Source organism: Malania oleifera, chromosome 3 (assembly GCF_029873635.1).
Source record: "Malania oleifera isolate guangnan ecotype guangnan chromosome 3, ASM2987363v1, whole genome shotgun sequence".
In the NCBI taxonomy this organism is placed as follows: Eukaryota; Viridiplantae; Streptophyta; class Magnoliopsida; order Santalales; family Ximeniaceae; genus Malania; species Malania oleifera.
This window is the reverse complement of record NC_080419.1, coordinates 16,619,932-16,636,898: the sequence shown is the minus strand read 5'-3', so window position 1 is coordinate 16,636,898 and position 16,967 is coordinate 16,619,932. Positions and strand designations below refer to the sequence as shown.

The following is a 16,967-nucleotide window of genomic DNA, read 5'->3' as shown; positions in this document are numbered from 1 at the left end:
TCAATTTCTCTAATTATGTCTATGGGCAAAGTGCTTTTGTTAGAGAATTGTTATTATGTTCCGAAATTTGTTTCAAACATAATTTCAGTTTCTATGTTGGACAAGTATGGTTTTCGTATTGTTTTCAATAATAACATTTGCTCCATTTATCTAAATAATGATTTATATGTGAATGGTTATCTCCAACATGTTATATATGTCTTACCTAATGTACATGCTAATACGATTATGCATGTTTCTAATCTTAAGAGAAAAAGAGATGCTCAAGTAAATCAAATATATCTTTGGCATTGTAGACTTGGTCATATTGGAGAGAAGAATTAACAAGTTGCACAAGGGGGGTTACTTTGATATTTATGATTATGAATCATATCCAACTTGTGAATCTTGTCTCAAAGGGAAAATGATCAAATCTCCATTTGTTGGAATTGGAGAAAGAGCTTCTGAATTATTGGGACTAATTCATTCATATGTTTGTGGGCCCATGAAAGTTCATGCCAAAGGAGGATATTCTTACTTTATCACATTCACTGATGATATGTCAAGATATGGATTTGTGTATCTTATGAAAGACAAATTTGTGTCATTTGAATTGTTCAAAAGATTTCGTAGTGAAGTTGAAAATCAGACTGGTAAAAATATCAAAATATTGAGAACTGATAGAGGAGGAGAATATCTTAGTGATGATTTTATTGGATATCTCAAAGAGAATGCGATTCTCTCATAGTGGACACCTCCTGGAACACCACAACATAATGGTGTGTTTGAAAGAAGGAATCGAACCTTATTAGATACGGTGTGGTCCATGATGGGGTTCATGGATCTTCCAATAAATTTATGGGGATATGAAGGAATTGAACACCACAGCAGCATATTTATTAAATAAAGTTCCCACAAAGACGGTCTCTGTGACACCATATGAGATACGGAAAGGTCGTAAGCTAGGCCTTAAGCATATTAAGGTTTGGGGTTGTCCGACTTATGTTAAGAGATTGCAAACAGACAAACTTGACTCAAGATTTGATAAATGTAGAATCATTGGGTATCCCAAAGAAACTATGGGATATTATTTCTATCACCCTTCTGACCCGAAGTTGTAATGATGGAATAACATACTACAATTATTCTTCTATGGGATTCATTAAGGAGTGTTGCGAGATGCCAACCTTGATTAGTGGATTGGTTTGACCAACTTACTACCGACTTAGTATTGAACCTATGGGGTCGCACACTAACGAGTGTTCTGATCCTTGCTAGTGGATTATTTATTTTTTTATTTGATAATTAAATTAGAGAATTTAATTTAGTCAAATAAATAAATTTTTTAGTCCAAATGGAATATTATTATATTTTTGGTTAGCACTGAGAATATAATTAATATTGAAAACAAACTGATGATTTCCTATTTAGAATAGGAAATTGATAATATCTTTGTGTTATTTCACTGATTAAAGGAAAAATAATAATTTATCTCCATTAATGGTATCAATGGAGTGTGGCCGTATTATTGCAATAATAGTGGGGAGGTGATATATTATTATAATTATTTGCATAGTGCTGTATGTGATTGTATATAATATATATTGCAATAATGATTGCAATAATTTAGCCAAATGAGTACATGCTTGTGTGTGAATGGAAGATGTTGTGAGAGAATAAAATCATAAATCTCCCAATCCACATTGCTATGCAGTAGTGGTTATAAAAATATATAATATTATATTGTTAGTTTATAATATAAGGAATACCTTGTCTGTTTTGATTGCCATATAAAATCAAAAGTCTCCCAACTCACATTGCTATGCAGTAGCGGTTATAAAAATATATAATATTATATTATTAGTTCATAATATAAGGAAAACCTTGTCTGTTTTGATTGCCATTTAATATTAAAAGGCTCTCTCACATGGTTATAATATTATATCCAAGTGGATAGCCGATTGTAAGTAATAAGATGATATAATAATAAATCTTACATTATTGCAGCGTGTGCTATATATGCAATTATTCCTTCCTCACATGACTTACATAATATAATTCATCAGAGATAGATAATGATTTAGCTCTTTTTGAAAGAGTAGAGGAAGAATGGGTAAGAGCAACGAAACTCTAAAAACCAAGAGATAAATCACAGAGTTTTGTCTCCTGTTTCCATTAATCAAGGAGTTGATTATAAAGGTTAGTTTTGGCGTGGATTTGCATAGAGTTTTCGTAATATTGAAGAATTTTAATATCCAAAACTCGCTCCCAGGTATATTGTTTTAATGTTTAGAATAATTTTAAACGCAAATAGATCTATTTTTCGCTAATTTATTGCAATCATTATTGCAATATATATATATATATATAATCACACACAGCACCATGCAAACTTTCTCTCCCGTAGCAATGCTCAAGTCAATTTGGATTCTACTTGTTATAGGAGCATACTATGATTATGAAATATGACAAATGGATGTGGAAACAGCTTTCCTTAATGGTGAGTTAGAAGAGGATGTGTATATGATACAACCTGAAGGTTTCATATCCCCGTCTAATCATAATAAAGTTTGCAAGCTACAAAAGTCCATTTATAGATTAAAGCAAGCTTCTAGGAGTTGGAATATTTGTTTTAACTAGACAATTGAAAAGTTCAATTTTGTTAGATGTAAAGAAGAACCTTGTGTACAAAAAGGTAAGTGGGAGCATGATTATTTTCTTAGTGCTGTAAGTTGATGATATATTACTCATTGGGAATGACGTACCGGCATTACAAAATACTAAGATTTGGCTATCTAAACAGTTCTCCATGAAAGATTGGGGAGAAGCAGCTTATATATTGGGAATAAAGATCTATAGAGATAGATCTAAGAAGTTGCTTGTGCTTTCCCAATCCATATGCATTGTTGTCATCTTAAAGAGATATAACATGGAAGATTCCAAAAGAGGCTATCTACCGATAGGCACTAGAATTACTCTCAGCATGACATGTACACGACCTGATGTGGCTTCTGCACTTGGAGTGACTAGTTGATATCAAGCGAATCCTAGCGAGGAACATTGGAAAGTGGTCAAGACCATTCTTAAGTACTTGAGAAGAACTAAAGACCAATTCCTCATCTATGGAGATTTTGAGTTGAAACTTGAAGGTTATACCCATCCAAGTTTTTCTTCAGACAAAGATGATTGCAAATCTATTATTGGTTATGCTTATGCCTTAAATGGTGGTGCAATGAGTTGGAAAAGTTCCAAACAAGCTACTGTAGTTGATTTAGTGACTGAAGTAGAATATATAGCGGCAAGTGAGGGTGCTAAGGAAGCAGTTTGGATGAAAAAGTTCATTATTGAACTTGGTGTGATTTCTTCAATAGAGGGTCTAGTTCCATTTTTATGTGACAATACTGGAGCTATCGCTCAAGCAAAAGAGCCAAGACACATAAAAAAGCCTAACATATTTTACGGAGGTATCACTTGATTAGAGAAATCATTGAACGTGGAGATGTCATTATTCAAAAGATTGAAGGAAAAGAAAATGCAGCAGATCCGTTCACTAAGGCGCTTGGTGCAAAGGAGTTTGACAAGCACAAGTGGAAATTGCAAATGAAATACATGACCAATTGGCTCTTGTGCAAGTGGGAGATTGTTGGGGATAGAATTAGTATGCCCTAGATCCAATCTCACATGTAATAGTTTGAACACATTTTTTAATCAACAGTTTTGATTAATAACTGGCATTAGCAGTTTTATTATTTAATTATTTATTTAACTAAATAAAGATCCTTGATTAAATTTATAGGCGTATCATCATGATGGAGATCGTGATAATGAGAGTTAGGCCTTTTACTATTTAAATTAAATTGTTCTTGGTCTTTGGATCATTAATATTAGGACATTAATGATCCCGTTAGATCAATATATATGCGGTGGTCTTTTTAAGATAGAGATTAGTTGATCTCATTAACTAAATTACATATATAGATGATGCATATGGAGATATGATCATTGAATTGACTCATTTGAAAATTCCTAATGGCTAGAATTACCATCAATCTGTCAATAGGATATTTTCTTGAGGAATGTGATGTAAGAATTTTCTTTGACCTGAGATCTTCATAGTAATTAAATGTTATTTATCATACTTTGATTCTGGACACATATTGCCTTACGGTGATAATTGAAAGGATATTGGGTATGATTTGATACTTCTAGAATTAATGATTGATCAAGATGGAATCTGTCAACTCTTGGTAATGAGTTTGAGTTCTATGTTGTCATTAATTATAAAGACTAAAATAAAACCTTGGTCAGGGCAATTGAATGAAAGAAGAAAAGAGTTTCTTATGTCATTCATTGGTCAGTTATAATAGACATGGAACATAGTAGGTTACCTATTGGGATTTGACAGTCGGACCATATCTTAGGGTATACTTAGAGCTGTAATGATAGAAGAAAATACTACAATTATTCTTCTACAGGTTCTTGAACGTAATTGTATACTTCACGCTATCTGGCCATTAAGGAGTGTTGCTGGACACCAACCTTGATTAGTAGATTGGTTTGACCAACTTACTACCGGCTTAGTATTGAACCTATGGGGTCGCACACTAACGAGTGTTCTGATCTTTGCTAATGGATTATTTATTTTATTATTTGATAATTAAATTAGAGAATTTAATTTAGTCAAATAAATAAATTTTTAGTCCAAATGGAATATTATTATATTTTTGACTAGCTTCGAGAATATAATTAATATTAGAGACAAACTGATGATTTCCTATTTAATATAGGAAGTTGATAATGGCGGGGAGGTGATATATTATTATAATTATTTGCATGGTGCTGTGTGTGATTGTATATAATATATATTGCAATAATGATTGCAATAAATTAGCCAAAAATAGATCTATTTGCGTTTAAAATTATTCGAAATATTAAAATGATATACATTGGAGCGAGTTTTGGATATAAAAATTCTTCGATATTACGAAAACTCTATGCGTATCCACACCGAAACTGACATTTGTAATCAACTCCTTGATTAATGGAAACAGGAGACAAAACTTTGTGATTTATCTTTTGGTTTTTAGAGTTTCGTTGCTCTTAGTTCTTTAGCGGGAGAACCTGATTACCTCTACTCTTTCAAAAAGAGTTAAATCATTGTCTATCTCTGTTGAATTTTATTATATAAGTCATGTGAGGGAGGAATAATTGCATATATAACACATGCTGCAATAATGTGGGATTTATTATTATATCATCCTATTACTTGCAATCGACTATCCGCTTAGATATAATATTATAACCATGTGAGGGAGCCTTTCAATTTTATAAAGCAATCAAAACAGACAAGGTCTTCCTTATATATATAAACTAATAATATAATATTATATATTTTTATAACTACTACTGCATAGTAATGTGGATTGGGAGACTTTTGATTTTATATAGCAATCAAAACAGACAAGGTCTTCTTTATATTATAAACTAATAATATAATATTATACATTTTATAACCACTACTGCATAGCAATATATATTGGGAGACTTGATTTTATTCTCTCACAGCAATTCTATTCACATACAAGCATGCTTTCATTTGGCTAAATTATTGCAATCATTATCGCAATATATATTATATACAATCACACACAACACCGTGCAAATAATTATGATAATATATCACATCCCCGCCATTATTGCAATAATACGGCCACACTCCATTGATACCATTAATGGAGATACATTATTATTTTTCCTTCAATCAGTGAAATAACGTAGAGATATTATCAATTTCCTATTCTAAATAGGAAATTATCAGTTTGTTTTCGATATTAATTATATTCTCGGTGCTAGCAAAAAATATACTAATAAAATAGAGGGTTCTTTGGCTGTGTCAATGCGTTGTGTTGACCCCAATAATCTATGCGTCATATCGTGGCCATCACTTGCAAGTTGCAACCAAGGTAGAAATAGAAAGATTTTTTTTTTTTAAGCGGGAGGGGGGAGTTGAAGTAATCTAATCATAATATTTTCTTTGAACTTTATTAGAGAGTCTTTGAGCACCCTAGAGCATCTCCTTGCCCTAACTTAGCCTTTCCTTTATGTAACAAGCTTTCCCTAGAATAATTGACATCTATCTTTAGTTTTAGTGGGTTATAGGATTTATGTGGGGCTTATACCTCTTCATTACGTCCATTTAGGTTTTATTTGTCATCTTTAATGCTAGATGACCTTTGATCTTCATTTTATTCATCATATTTAATGCAAGATGGCATTTGATCTTCATACAGATGTCTATTTGGCACTTAATTTAGTCATAGTGTTGTTATTCTATTCCCAATTCCTCCCACTCTTGAGCCTTACAAGGCCAAATTTGCCCCACTTGAAGAAAATTTATAGTATGCCTAGGAACAAAAGGCCAAATAGGCCCACTTGGTAGAATGTCCCTACAAAAACTAAATAGGCTCACTCGGTGAAACGAATAAGTACAAAAAGCCAAATGGGCCCATATGAAGAAACTTGCTAGAATGGTCAGCTATGAAAGGCCAAATAGGCCCACTTGGCAAAATGACCAAATACAAAAAGCCAAATAGGCTCACATGAGAAAATGACCAATTTCAAGAAGCTAAATTAGGTTCACTTAGGCAAAAGGCTAAGTACAAAAGGCCATATAGGCCTAAATGAAGAAATTAATCAAAATGGTTAGTTATAAAAACAAGTGGTCAAAATAGACTTATTTGTCAAAATAGTCTATGTATCAAAGGCCAAAATTAACCTTGACAAATAGCCTTGGAGAGCAGCCCACCTCCCAAGTTGGTAACCCTAGGAAATACCCATGAAAGAAAAGGTTGCTTCAGTCAGAGGATCTAGGTGGTAATTTTGGCAAAATGCCTTGATGAGTAGGTCACCATCATACGTAGGAGGTGGCAACCCTAAGAAATGCCCATGAAAAGGTCTGAAGACCCAAGGTGGTAAATGCCAAATGCCATTGGGGAAGCAGGTTTACAACACCAATAAGGCAGGAAGGGTAACCTTCAGAAATACTTTTGAAAAAACCCTAGTAGGGCACATCTGTCCAAGCATGTGGAGTACAAGAGAATGGCTCAAAAGCCACCTCAATTCAAGCATCTTAGGAACAATTTTAAAAAATGAAAAAGGAGCTACATTACATTGTAATTCGCAGCAGAGGAAAATTTCCTGATTTAAACCACAAGAAAATATTCCCAATGCTGAAATTGCCTTCTAAGGGTCGGGAACAGGTGGCATCGAATAGGGATAACATAACAAAATTCTGAACTAGTCAAGTGCCAAATGGGTATTCCTATGAAGATCAAAGGTCACCTTGCATTAAAGATGAAGAATAAAACCTAAACGGGGCTAATGTAGGGGTATAGCCCCCACATAAATGAGGTAGATGTCATTTATTCTAGGGTAAGCTTGCCTATGTGTTGGAGAGGCTAAAGTACATTGGACGGAGGAGACACTCGAGGGTACTCCTAGACTCTCTAATACACATTCAATGAAATATTATGTTTACATTACCTATACTCTTTCCGATACTAACTTGAGAGTCGGAGAAGGCCCTTGGAGGCCATGAGGATCTCCCATGCTCTCTCTCTCTCTCTCTCTCTCTCTCTCTCTCTTTCCCTTGGTTGCGAGTGATTACCATCGCAAAGATCGGGTTTGATTTTTGGCATCAACAGTTCAACACCTTGTGTTTTTTGTGCTAGAAAATTTCTAGATAAACAACATTATGACATTTTAAATAGATAACAAGAGTACTAAATTTGTAAGTGAAGGCGCACAATTGCACATGTCATGAAGCTAAGACTTTCTCCATATGTGCAAGAAAAATGTGGGATTACTTTTAAATGGAAACTTGGAAGGGAAGGTGCAATTGGGTTTGTTTGGGATCACTTAAATAGTTTTTGCATACGAATTCAAATTTGTTAAGAGCTTCTTTAGCATCTAGACACTTGGTTACTTTGCAGATCTATTGAGTTATGGTTTGCTTTTGCATTGATCTGATATAATTATTCTCTATAGGGATAAGCACTTCCGACAGTCACTCAAAGGCATGGTTTCAAACAAATGCGGTTCTTCGTGTGAGCTTAGGGAATTTCTTGTTTTTTGCAATATTTGCTCTTATAATGATTGGTGTGAAAGACCAAAATGATAGACGCGATTCATGGCACCATGGTGGATGGATTGCAAAGATGGTGATCTGGGCTTTGCTTGTTGTCCTCATGTTTTTCCTCCCGAATGTTATCATCTCAATCTATGGTTAGTTCCTCCCCCCACCCAAATAAAGTGACTCTTATTTCTGCTGTTTTTCTTCTACTAGGCTCAAGAAACAGATGTTATGATCCTGTATTGATAATGTACATATTTCATAATTGCAGTATGGAAAGGTCATTGCCTAAGCTAATTGGTTATTTCTTTAAAGTTTTGAGTGAGTGTGTTAAATGATCTGGGAAGCAGCCAAAGAGGTTAACATTACTGAGTTAGTCTAAATTTGGGGGTGAGGATGAAGCTCATCAATGGAATAACATTTTTTGCCTATTAAACTTTGAAGGTGTAATTTAGGTTGTCCAGGTTCAACTATTCCCTAGGTCCATCCAGCCATATCTGATTGCATAGATTGTCACTGGAACCAACAGCATGCTCTTCTACCTCCTTATACTGATGTGGCACTGCTGACATTACCTTATATAAAATATATAATCTCTCTGCTAGATGAATATGTTAATTTTATTGAATTATCAACGGCATAAATTTCATCAGTCTATGGATTTGAAGGTTGGTTGTATCATGTATGTGGCATTGTCTGTACCACATAGGCACTGATAAAAAATATTGTCTATGCCATATAGGCACAGTAGGCAGTGAGCTCTGCAACTTTTTGTAAATGATCATGATGCTTGTAATGCTCTATTCCTACTGGAATGTAACTGAAATTAGAACCAGAATTTGTTGGATCCTAAAAAATTATGTTAGTTTCAATTCGGTTTTTGATTATACATTTGTGTATTTGAATATCCAAATTCTACTTTTTGTTTTTTATTGTAACTATTTTTTTATATAAAAAAAATGACATTATAAATCTAATTGGGTTGAATTTAAGATTTAGTTTTATCCAACTATAACTGAATTTATAAGGTAAATTCAAACTCGCATTGACAAATCTGAATCAGCATCACAATCAGATTTTAATGAGGTCAAATTCAAATTTGTTCCACGAGCCAACTGTTTACAGCCTAGTGCTTCTCATGTACAGTCTTAGGTCTTTTCCTAGAGCAAGACCATATGATCTGAAAATTCATGTTATTGAGGACATTTCAAAAGCATCTACATAAATAAATTGAATGAATGCAGAATTATATAGATTAGCACCTATAAAGCATGGAAATGGACACAATGTTTGAGACATCAAAACTTAAAATTTCAAGTTCAACACAAGACACAGCAGGGCAATGGGGAAAAAAACATATATATTTTTATATATGATTTTGTTAATTACACATTTAAAAAATCCAAATAAAGTCCTTTAAAAATAGTATTCAAGTATTATTGAATTTGCATATCATGATGATAAATTTGTTCCTTTTGATTTTTGGACTGTTTATTGACTAGTGCAAATTTTTTTGGTGATTTGATTGATGCAAGTTACAGGTTCACTTAATTTAGAATTTTAGACTGTCTTTTTAAAAAAATATAGAAAATCTCTCAAATTTTGATAATATTACAATGTGTCCTTTAAGATTTTTTTTTCCCCTTATAATAATTCCTATTGTATCATGTAAGTGTTGGACACCTCGTATTTGGAGTGTCCAACACGTCTCTGTTGGCTGCGTTGCTCAAATTAGGTTGCCATGGCACAGCCACCTTATTGCTATTTATCTAAGTTTATATGTACCTATCCAGATACATATTTAATTGGTTTATTGGTTTAATTCAACATTCATAATTTGGTTCTTTTGCCAACTTATCTTCTTTGCAGGAACTCTATCAAAATTTGGGGCAGGTTTATTTTTATTAGCCCAAGTAATTATATTGTTAGACTTTACACACTCGTGGAACGATGCATGGGTTGCAAAAGATGAACAGAAGTGGTTGGTTCATGTTGCTATGACTCATAATTTTGCCTACTCTTGCTCCTTCCTGCTTTCTAACCTCATTAATCTTCCTAGGTACATTGCTTTGCTTGCTGTATCAGTGGGATGCTATCTTGCAGCATTTACATTCTCGGGGATTCTGTTTATTTGGTTCAATCCTTCTGGTCATGATTGTGGCCTCAATGTTTTCTTCATTGTCATGACCATGATCCTGGCATTTGCTTTTGCAGTAATTGCATTGCATCCACAGGTAATTACATTTTTTTTTTGAGTTATTGATGGCACTTATTTTGTTTGCATCCATTGTGTGTGGTTTTCTTTTTTGCGTGCGTGCTTGCACTATATAATATCTTAAGTACACAGCCTTGTTTATGTTGATGGACCATCAGTAATTGGATAGTTAACAAGGACATATATTTTTAACCACTCTCTCCTTGCCTTCTGTGGCGTGTAGTTCTGATTTGCAATATTATCTGGACCTGCTCTGGGATGCATAGACAATTGATTGGTAGTCATTTTTCTCATTTCTTCTCCTTGTATTATGAGAGGCAGTTCTTTTGAAGGCAAGGGTATTGTGTGAAACAATGTTACCTAGAACATAGAATGTTTTGGTTCGTGGAATGGGAACGAGATCGCACTACACCACATGCTCTAAAATTGGAACGTTGGGGTAACCTTATTAGATATATTGATGAAAAAAGTGTAATGGAACTTGTATATTTTGCAGAGGATGTTGAGCTGTTTCTAAATCTAGAAGATATTTTCTGTTGTGGCATAGATATTATTGTAGAAGTAGAATTAAATTGTATGATTCCCCTCTTTTACCTATGAAAAAGTTATGTTATGTGGAAAGTATTGAACTAAAACTTTGGATCCTTAGATTTAGTGTTTCAGAACAAAAATGTACCACATTTTGGAAGGTAACTATGGTGTGAAAGGATTTGCATCACTCGGAAGACTGGCTACATCTTTTAGGCTACCCGTTCGTCACACTTATTTTAGGCATAGGTGTAGGAAATTATGTTTGTATTATACATTTCCCTGTATTGTATAATTTTCTGCTTTGGTGGGGTTTTTATGTAAATATGTGTTTTAGTTAGTAGGTATAAATACTTGGCTTGTAAGTTATTTGGATCAGTTATTAATTTGAATTCCAAAATCCGGACTGTTCCTCCCCCCTCTCTTTTTTGTTTTCTCTCTCCTCCCCTCTCTCTTTCTCGTGCAGCCTCTTCCTCTTCCCCTCCTTTCTTCTTCCTCCTCCTTTCTTCTTCCTTCCTTCTTCGTTCTTCCTTCTCTCTCTTCCCTTTCTAGTTTCTGTCCTGACTGCTGTCTCTCTCTCTCTCTCTCTCTCTCTCTCTCACATTCTGAATTTCTACTTCTGTCCTACATCAATTTGGTATCAGAGCAGGTTCAATTCACCCGCATTCTTCCTATCCTTCATCTAAACATTCTATTTCAACCACTAAAATAACTGCAATTCCAAAACTCAGAGATTCATCCAAGTTCAAATTTCTTCCTGCATTGCTTCAAACTAATTCCAACCATTCATGCAAAGAAATTATAATAAAAGCTAAGGAAAAAAAAAAAGCTGGAAATTCGAAGCTTTGTTCATCTGCAACTTTTTAAAAAATTATAGTTGTGCCCCTTGAATTCAAACCATAATCTCCAGCCAACATTTCATGACACCCACACCATCGAAGAAAGAACAAGACTCCCCAAAACACCATCACCTGAAGTTTCATCAGCATCTGATCACCGAGGGCCACCACACACCAACTAAAATTTCCCGGTCGACCACCCTACAAAATTCCATACTTGCTGTTGTTTTCTTAAAACACTGCCATCAAAAAAGACTCACAAACCCCTGATATGCCAGTTTCCAGAGTTCCTCACTGGCAGCACGAGCGCCCCACGTGCCAGTGATGCACATGTGACTGATCCAGAATTCTTTTGCATTTTCCAAATTCATGAGAAATTACTTCCAGCTGTGATAATTTGGTTGTCTCCTGGGATATTGAAGCTGAACGGAGGAAATTTAAGTGTCAGTGTACGTTACATGATTTGGGAGGATAATTTCAATGCCAACAGTGGATTTAAGCCTGTTTGGTGCTGTTTGAAGGTTGTTTTATGAGGATTTGAGAAATTGGGAGTTAAGAAATTGCAAGACTATGCTGAGAGCTTGATAAGCATTGCAATTTGTGCTCAAAGTATTTGTTGAGCGGTGAGGGTAGCAGTTCCTTTACCTTCTCCCATTTCTTAGCCATTGGAGACAGTGGAGTCTATTATGGATGATGAGTTTGTGACCTCTCTTCGTGGTTTTCACATTACTTGGCTTGTTGAGAAGTGTTGCCGATTCAGATGCTAGATGGCTTACTGAGAATTCTGTCCATGAGAGCATTCCTGAATTGTTAAGAGTCATATTTTTACATTCACACTCTCCAGAGCAGAGCCCTTTCAACTGGGGAATATGATGGAGGACCACCACTTACATCCGCCCATTCAGCACACTTATTTTAGGTGTAGATTTAGGAAATTATGTTTGTATTGAACATTTCTTTGTATTGTGTAGTTTTCTGTTTTGGTGGAGTGTGTTTTAGTCAGTAGTAGGTATAAAGACATGGCTCGTAAATTATGTTTGCATCAATTTCTTTGCTTGCTGTATCAGTGCAATGCTACCTTGCACTATTTACATTCTTGGAGGATTCTGTTCATTTAGTTCAATCCCTTTGGTCATGATTGTGGCCTCGATGTCGTCTTTATTGTCATGACCATTATTTTATGATTTGCTTTTGCAGTTATTGCATTGCATCTGATTCGGATTTTTAATGAGTTATCGTTGGAGCTTTATTTTGTTTGTGTCTTATATGTGTCCTTGTCTTTTATCTTTTCTCTTCTTTTGTATGTTTGTGTGTGTGTGTGTGTGTGTGAAATCTCTTAATTACATGGCCTTGTTTTTTATGTTGATGGACCATCAGTAATCAGATAGTTAACTGGACCAAGATATTTTCAACAATCCTCTCTACCTGCCTACAGCTGCATGTTGTTCTGATTCACAATATGATCTGGACATGCTCTGTAATGTAGGGACAATTGATTGGTGGTCATTTTTATCATTTCTTCTCTTTGTATTATGACATGCAATTCTTTTGAAGGCAGGGTATAGTGTGAATTTGCATCACTTGGTGGATAGTCAGAGGGGTTTGAAGATATAACCAAGAACATCAACTTGGAAATCTAACCTGCTTTGTCGTGCATGGACAATTGATTGGTGGTCATTTTTATCATTTTTTCTCTTTGTATTGTGAGAAGCGGTTCTTTTGAAGACAGGGGTAGGTGTGAAAGGATTTGCTTCACTCTGTAGATAATCAAACAAGGTCAGATATAACTAAGGTTGTCAACTTGGAAATGTAATAATAAACGTTCAGTTATGGGAGAACAAATCCTTCGTGTGATATAGATAGTTATTTTAATTTTCATTATCCCATATTTAAAATTTTTTGTAGCATAATAACTTGAACATCTTGCTAGAGCTAATTTCTGAAGTCAAAAAGACCATCTTGATGGTTTTGATGGTTATTATTTATTCATTTTCCATACTTTTTTGAGGATTTCACTGAAAAATTACAAAATGGCGATTTAGCTACCATAGAAGCATGTGGGTAGAAGCTTGAGGCTGTGAATTTTGTATAAATTGTAAATTCTTATTCTTTTAGACCCACTAGTTGTACATGGGGGGCCTGTCCTAGGTAATTTAACTACTGTTTTAGAATCTTGTTTTTGTTTATTGAATGGAAACGCATCGCTGATTTGTTGGCATGATGATGATTAATGGCTTACTCTTTGACATAATCAACACAACGATTGGGCAACTAAAGTGCACCTCATCGTGAAAAACAAAAGGGCCTTTGTGCATTGTCATAGCGTAAAATGTGATGGGGACCCAGAAAAATTTAGAGGCTTATTCTGGGGGGATTGGGGAACAGTTACAATTTTATTGAACTTCAAGGTAACAGATTTTGTTTGATGACTTACAAGGTGCTTGTGATTGGAATTGCAAACAGGTGAATGGGAGCCTATTGCCTGCTTCTATAGTTTCTGTTTATTGTGCTTATGTGTGCTATACCGGTCTCTCTAGTGAACCTCGAGATTATGCTTGCAATGGTCTTCATAACAAATCCACAGCGGTCTCCATGAGTACACTTATTCTCGGGATGCTCACAACAGTTCTCTCAGTCCTATATTCGGCTCTCCGTGCTGGTTCTTCAACAACCTTTCTATCCCCACCATCTTCTCCAAAAGCAGGTACTTGAAGGTCAAAGCATTAATTATTCTCTTGTTCCTTTTTTTCTTTCTTCTTTTTTTTCCCAATTTTTAAAATTTCAAACTTGTGCATGCTGGCCCTCAGCTACCCAATGCAATGCAACCATCATTTCCTGTGACTTGGGCCATAATTTTTTTGGGTACAGGTGCTCTATTTATGGACTCAAAAAAGCATGCTAAACAAGTAAAAAAACAATCCTAAGCAACATGTAAACCAGGAATCAGATTATTGAAAACTGGAAGTTTGTGAACTTGTATTGGTCTGACTCGCAACCCAGTGAAGGACTCTTGATCTCATAATAGAACTGATGCAATTGAAACTCTTGGAACATTGGAAAGCCTAACAAAATTAGAGCCAATAGTCAGTTTCAAAACAACAGTCAAGTATAGCTAAACAAAATAGATATTATAGTCAAATTGTTTGAAGGGGGTTATAGAGCCAATAGGAGGAAGGCAAGGGTAGAGCTAAAATGTCAATTGAGGTAGGTAAACCTCCGACATTTGGAGGATGTTGCTTATATCAAGCAGACTGACAAAAAAACAGGGGATATAAATGGTCTACTCCACACAGCAGGACTTGAGGGCTTAGTTGTTGCTGTCGTAGCAATCATATGACCACTAAACATTACATCGAATTATACATATACATATATATGTATAGAAAAAGCCAATCCTCAGTGGATAAGCTTTCAGTTCCAGAACAGCCCAAAAGGATATTTTCTTTTCAAAAGTAGACATGAGCAGGTTGCTGCCAAAATAGTTTTCCAGCGTCATCAAACGTGAACACACATGCATGCTCTCACTCCCCTTCATATCATGATATGTTGCCAAGCTGTTACGGAATTAGTCATTCTGGAAGTTGAATCCTTGTAGAAGCTGGGAAGAAGCCTCTGCTTCAGTCAGAAGAGTTGGAAGCTGGGAAGGAAAAGGAGGAAAAAGAAGCACGGCCAGTGAGTTACTCCTACACCTTCTTCCACATGATATTTGCTTTAGCTAGCATGTACTCAGCCATGCTTCTTTCCGGGTGGACCGACTCTTCCGGGAGCTCAGATCTGATTGATGTTGGTTGGACTTCGGTTTGGGTTCGAATCTGCACAGAGTGGGTTACTGCAGGACTATACGTTTGGACCATCATTGCCCCTCTTATCTTTCCTGATCGCGAGTTCTAGGTTTTCTTCTCATGGTACATTTTGAGTTCAAGGGGCTGCATGTTGATATTTGAGTTTTTTTTTTTTAATGTTCCTGTGCCATATTTGAATCTTCCACTAATGTATTATAAAGCCAACTTGTGTAATACCCTGTTTGCTCAATTGTTAACGTAAAATTTGTATCCCGCTTGTAATAGAAATTGCGACATCAATCTCTCTCACTGTGGGGCAAGACAGCGTGGACGGGGGATTAGTCTGAGTACCTCGTGACACCACCAGTGATCATATATCATGTAACTATATGAGCTGAGGGTGCTAAGACACTCGGCGAGCAATAATGTTCAAATTAATTTACTTTTCAATAGTAATAGTAATAATTAGCAATAATAATTAATATAATTTTTTTTATTTTATTAACAGATTGTCACTTGAATCATGGATCTTTACAATTTATTAGTTTCATTTTTGAAAATAATTTCAAATTTTTGTATACAGGTACATATTGAACATAATGAACACATGATATAATATTTTTATTTTCAATTTTCAAAAACGAGAATGCAAAAACTCGCTTTGGATGCTTAATCAAACGGGCTGCCCCAATTACTTTTGTTTGTATAGTGTTAGGGAAAATGGGGTTGGAATGATAGGACTTGAGCTAGAATTGATGCATAGTAGTATGTCCATACAGCTCCCAGCTTCTGTTAACAAGTATTATTTATTTATTTGTTATTAAGGCAAAAAGGCAACAACTTTTCTGTGGTTTGGTAAAAAAACAATGATCTTTTTTGAGGTCCTATTTAAAATTTAGAAAATATTATATCTTCATTCTCATATTTGGTTATTAAGGAAAGTGAGAAAGAAAAGAAAAAATGCATTAAATTTACAAACAAAAATATAAACTTGCACATCATTAATATTTAATTTTTTTTTTTGTAATTTTTGGTTATATTAAGAATCTGTTTGGATTAAAGATTTTATTTGGGAAAATGAAGAAAAAGAAAAATAGGGGGAAAGTTTATTTTTCATTATATTTTCCTTTAACGATAAATTCTATTAAAAAAATGAAAGTTTGTTTTTATATAATTAAAGATAAGAAAAATTAAATATTAATAATGTGTAAAATCAAAATTTTGTTCATGAATTTGGTATTTTTTTTTTTTTCTAATTCCTTGATAACCAAACATGAAAATATAGATTCCTTAATATTTTTATTTCCTTTTCTTAATATTTTTCGACTTCCAATTAAGGGCTAAAACAAACTTTTATTTTTTATAGTATTTGATAGAGAAGGAAAATAAAGAGAAAATGAATTTCCTCTTTATTTTCATTTCCTTTCGTTTTCCCATCTAAAATCCTTGATACAAGCAAATCCTAAAGTTTTAGCAAAAATATAATGAATTCC

General features: G+C 34.5%; 1 protein-coding gene across 2 annotated transcripts in view; it reads left to right on the top strand.

Moving 5' to 3' along the window:
- Positions 1-15,961, top strand: part of LOC131150238 (uncharacterized) — a 28,119-nt gene extending 12,158 nt beyond the window's left edge. Inside the window, exons 2-7 of one of the 2 annotated variants that reach the window (XM_058100843.1) lie at positions 8,026-8,262; positions 9,980-10,091; positions 10,170-10,344; positions 14,156-14,396; positions 15,288-15,597; positions 15,760-15,961. In XM_058100843.1, coding sequence (XP_057956826.1) covers positions 8,026-8,262; positions 9,980-10,091; positions 10,170-10,344; positions 14,156-14,396; positions 15,288-15,583 — 1,061 coding nt within the window. In that variant the 3' untranslated portion in view covers positions 15,584-15,597; positions 15,760-15,961. Of the gene's footprint in view, positions 1-8,025; positions 8,263-9,979; positions 10,092-10,169; positions 10,345-14,155; positions 14,397-15,287 lie in introns of both variants that reach the window. The other variant, XM_058100844.1, reaches the window with a different exon arrangement.
- Positions 15,962-16,967: the final 1,006 nt, after the last annotated feature.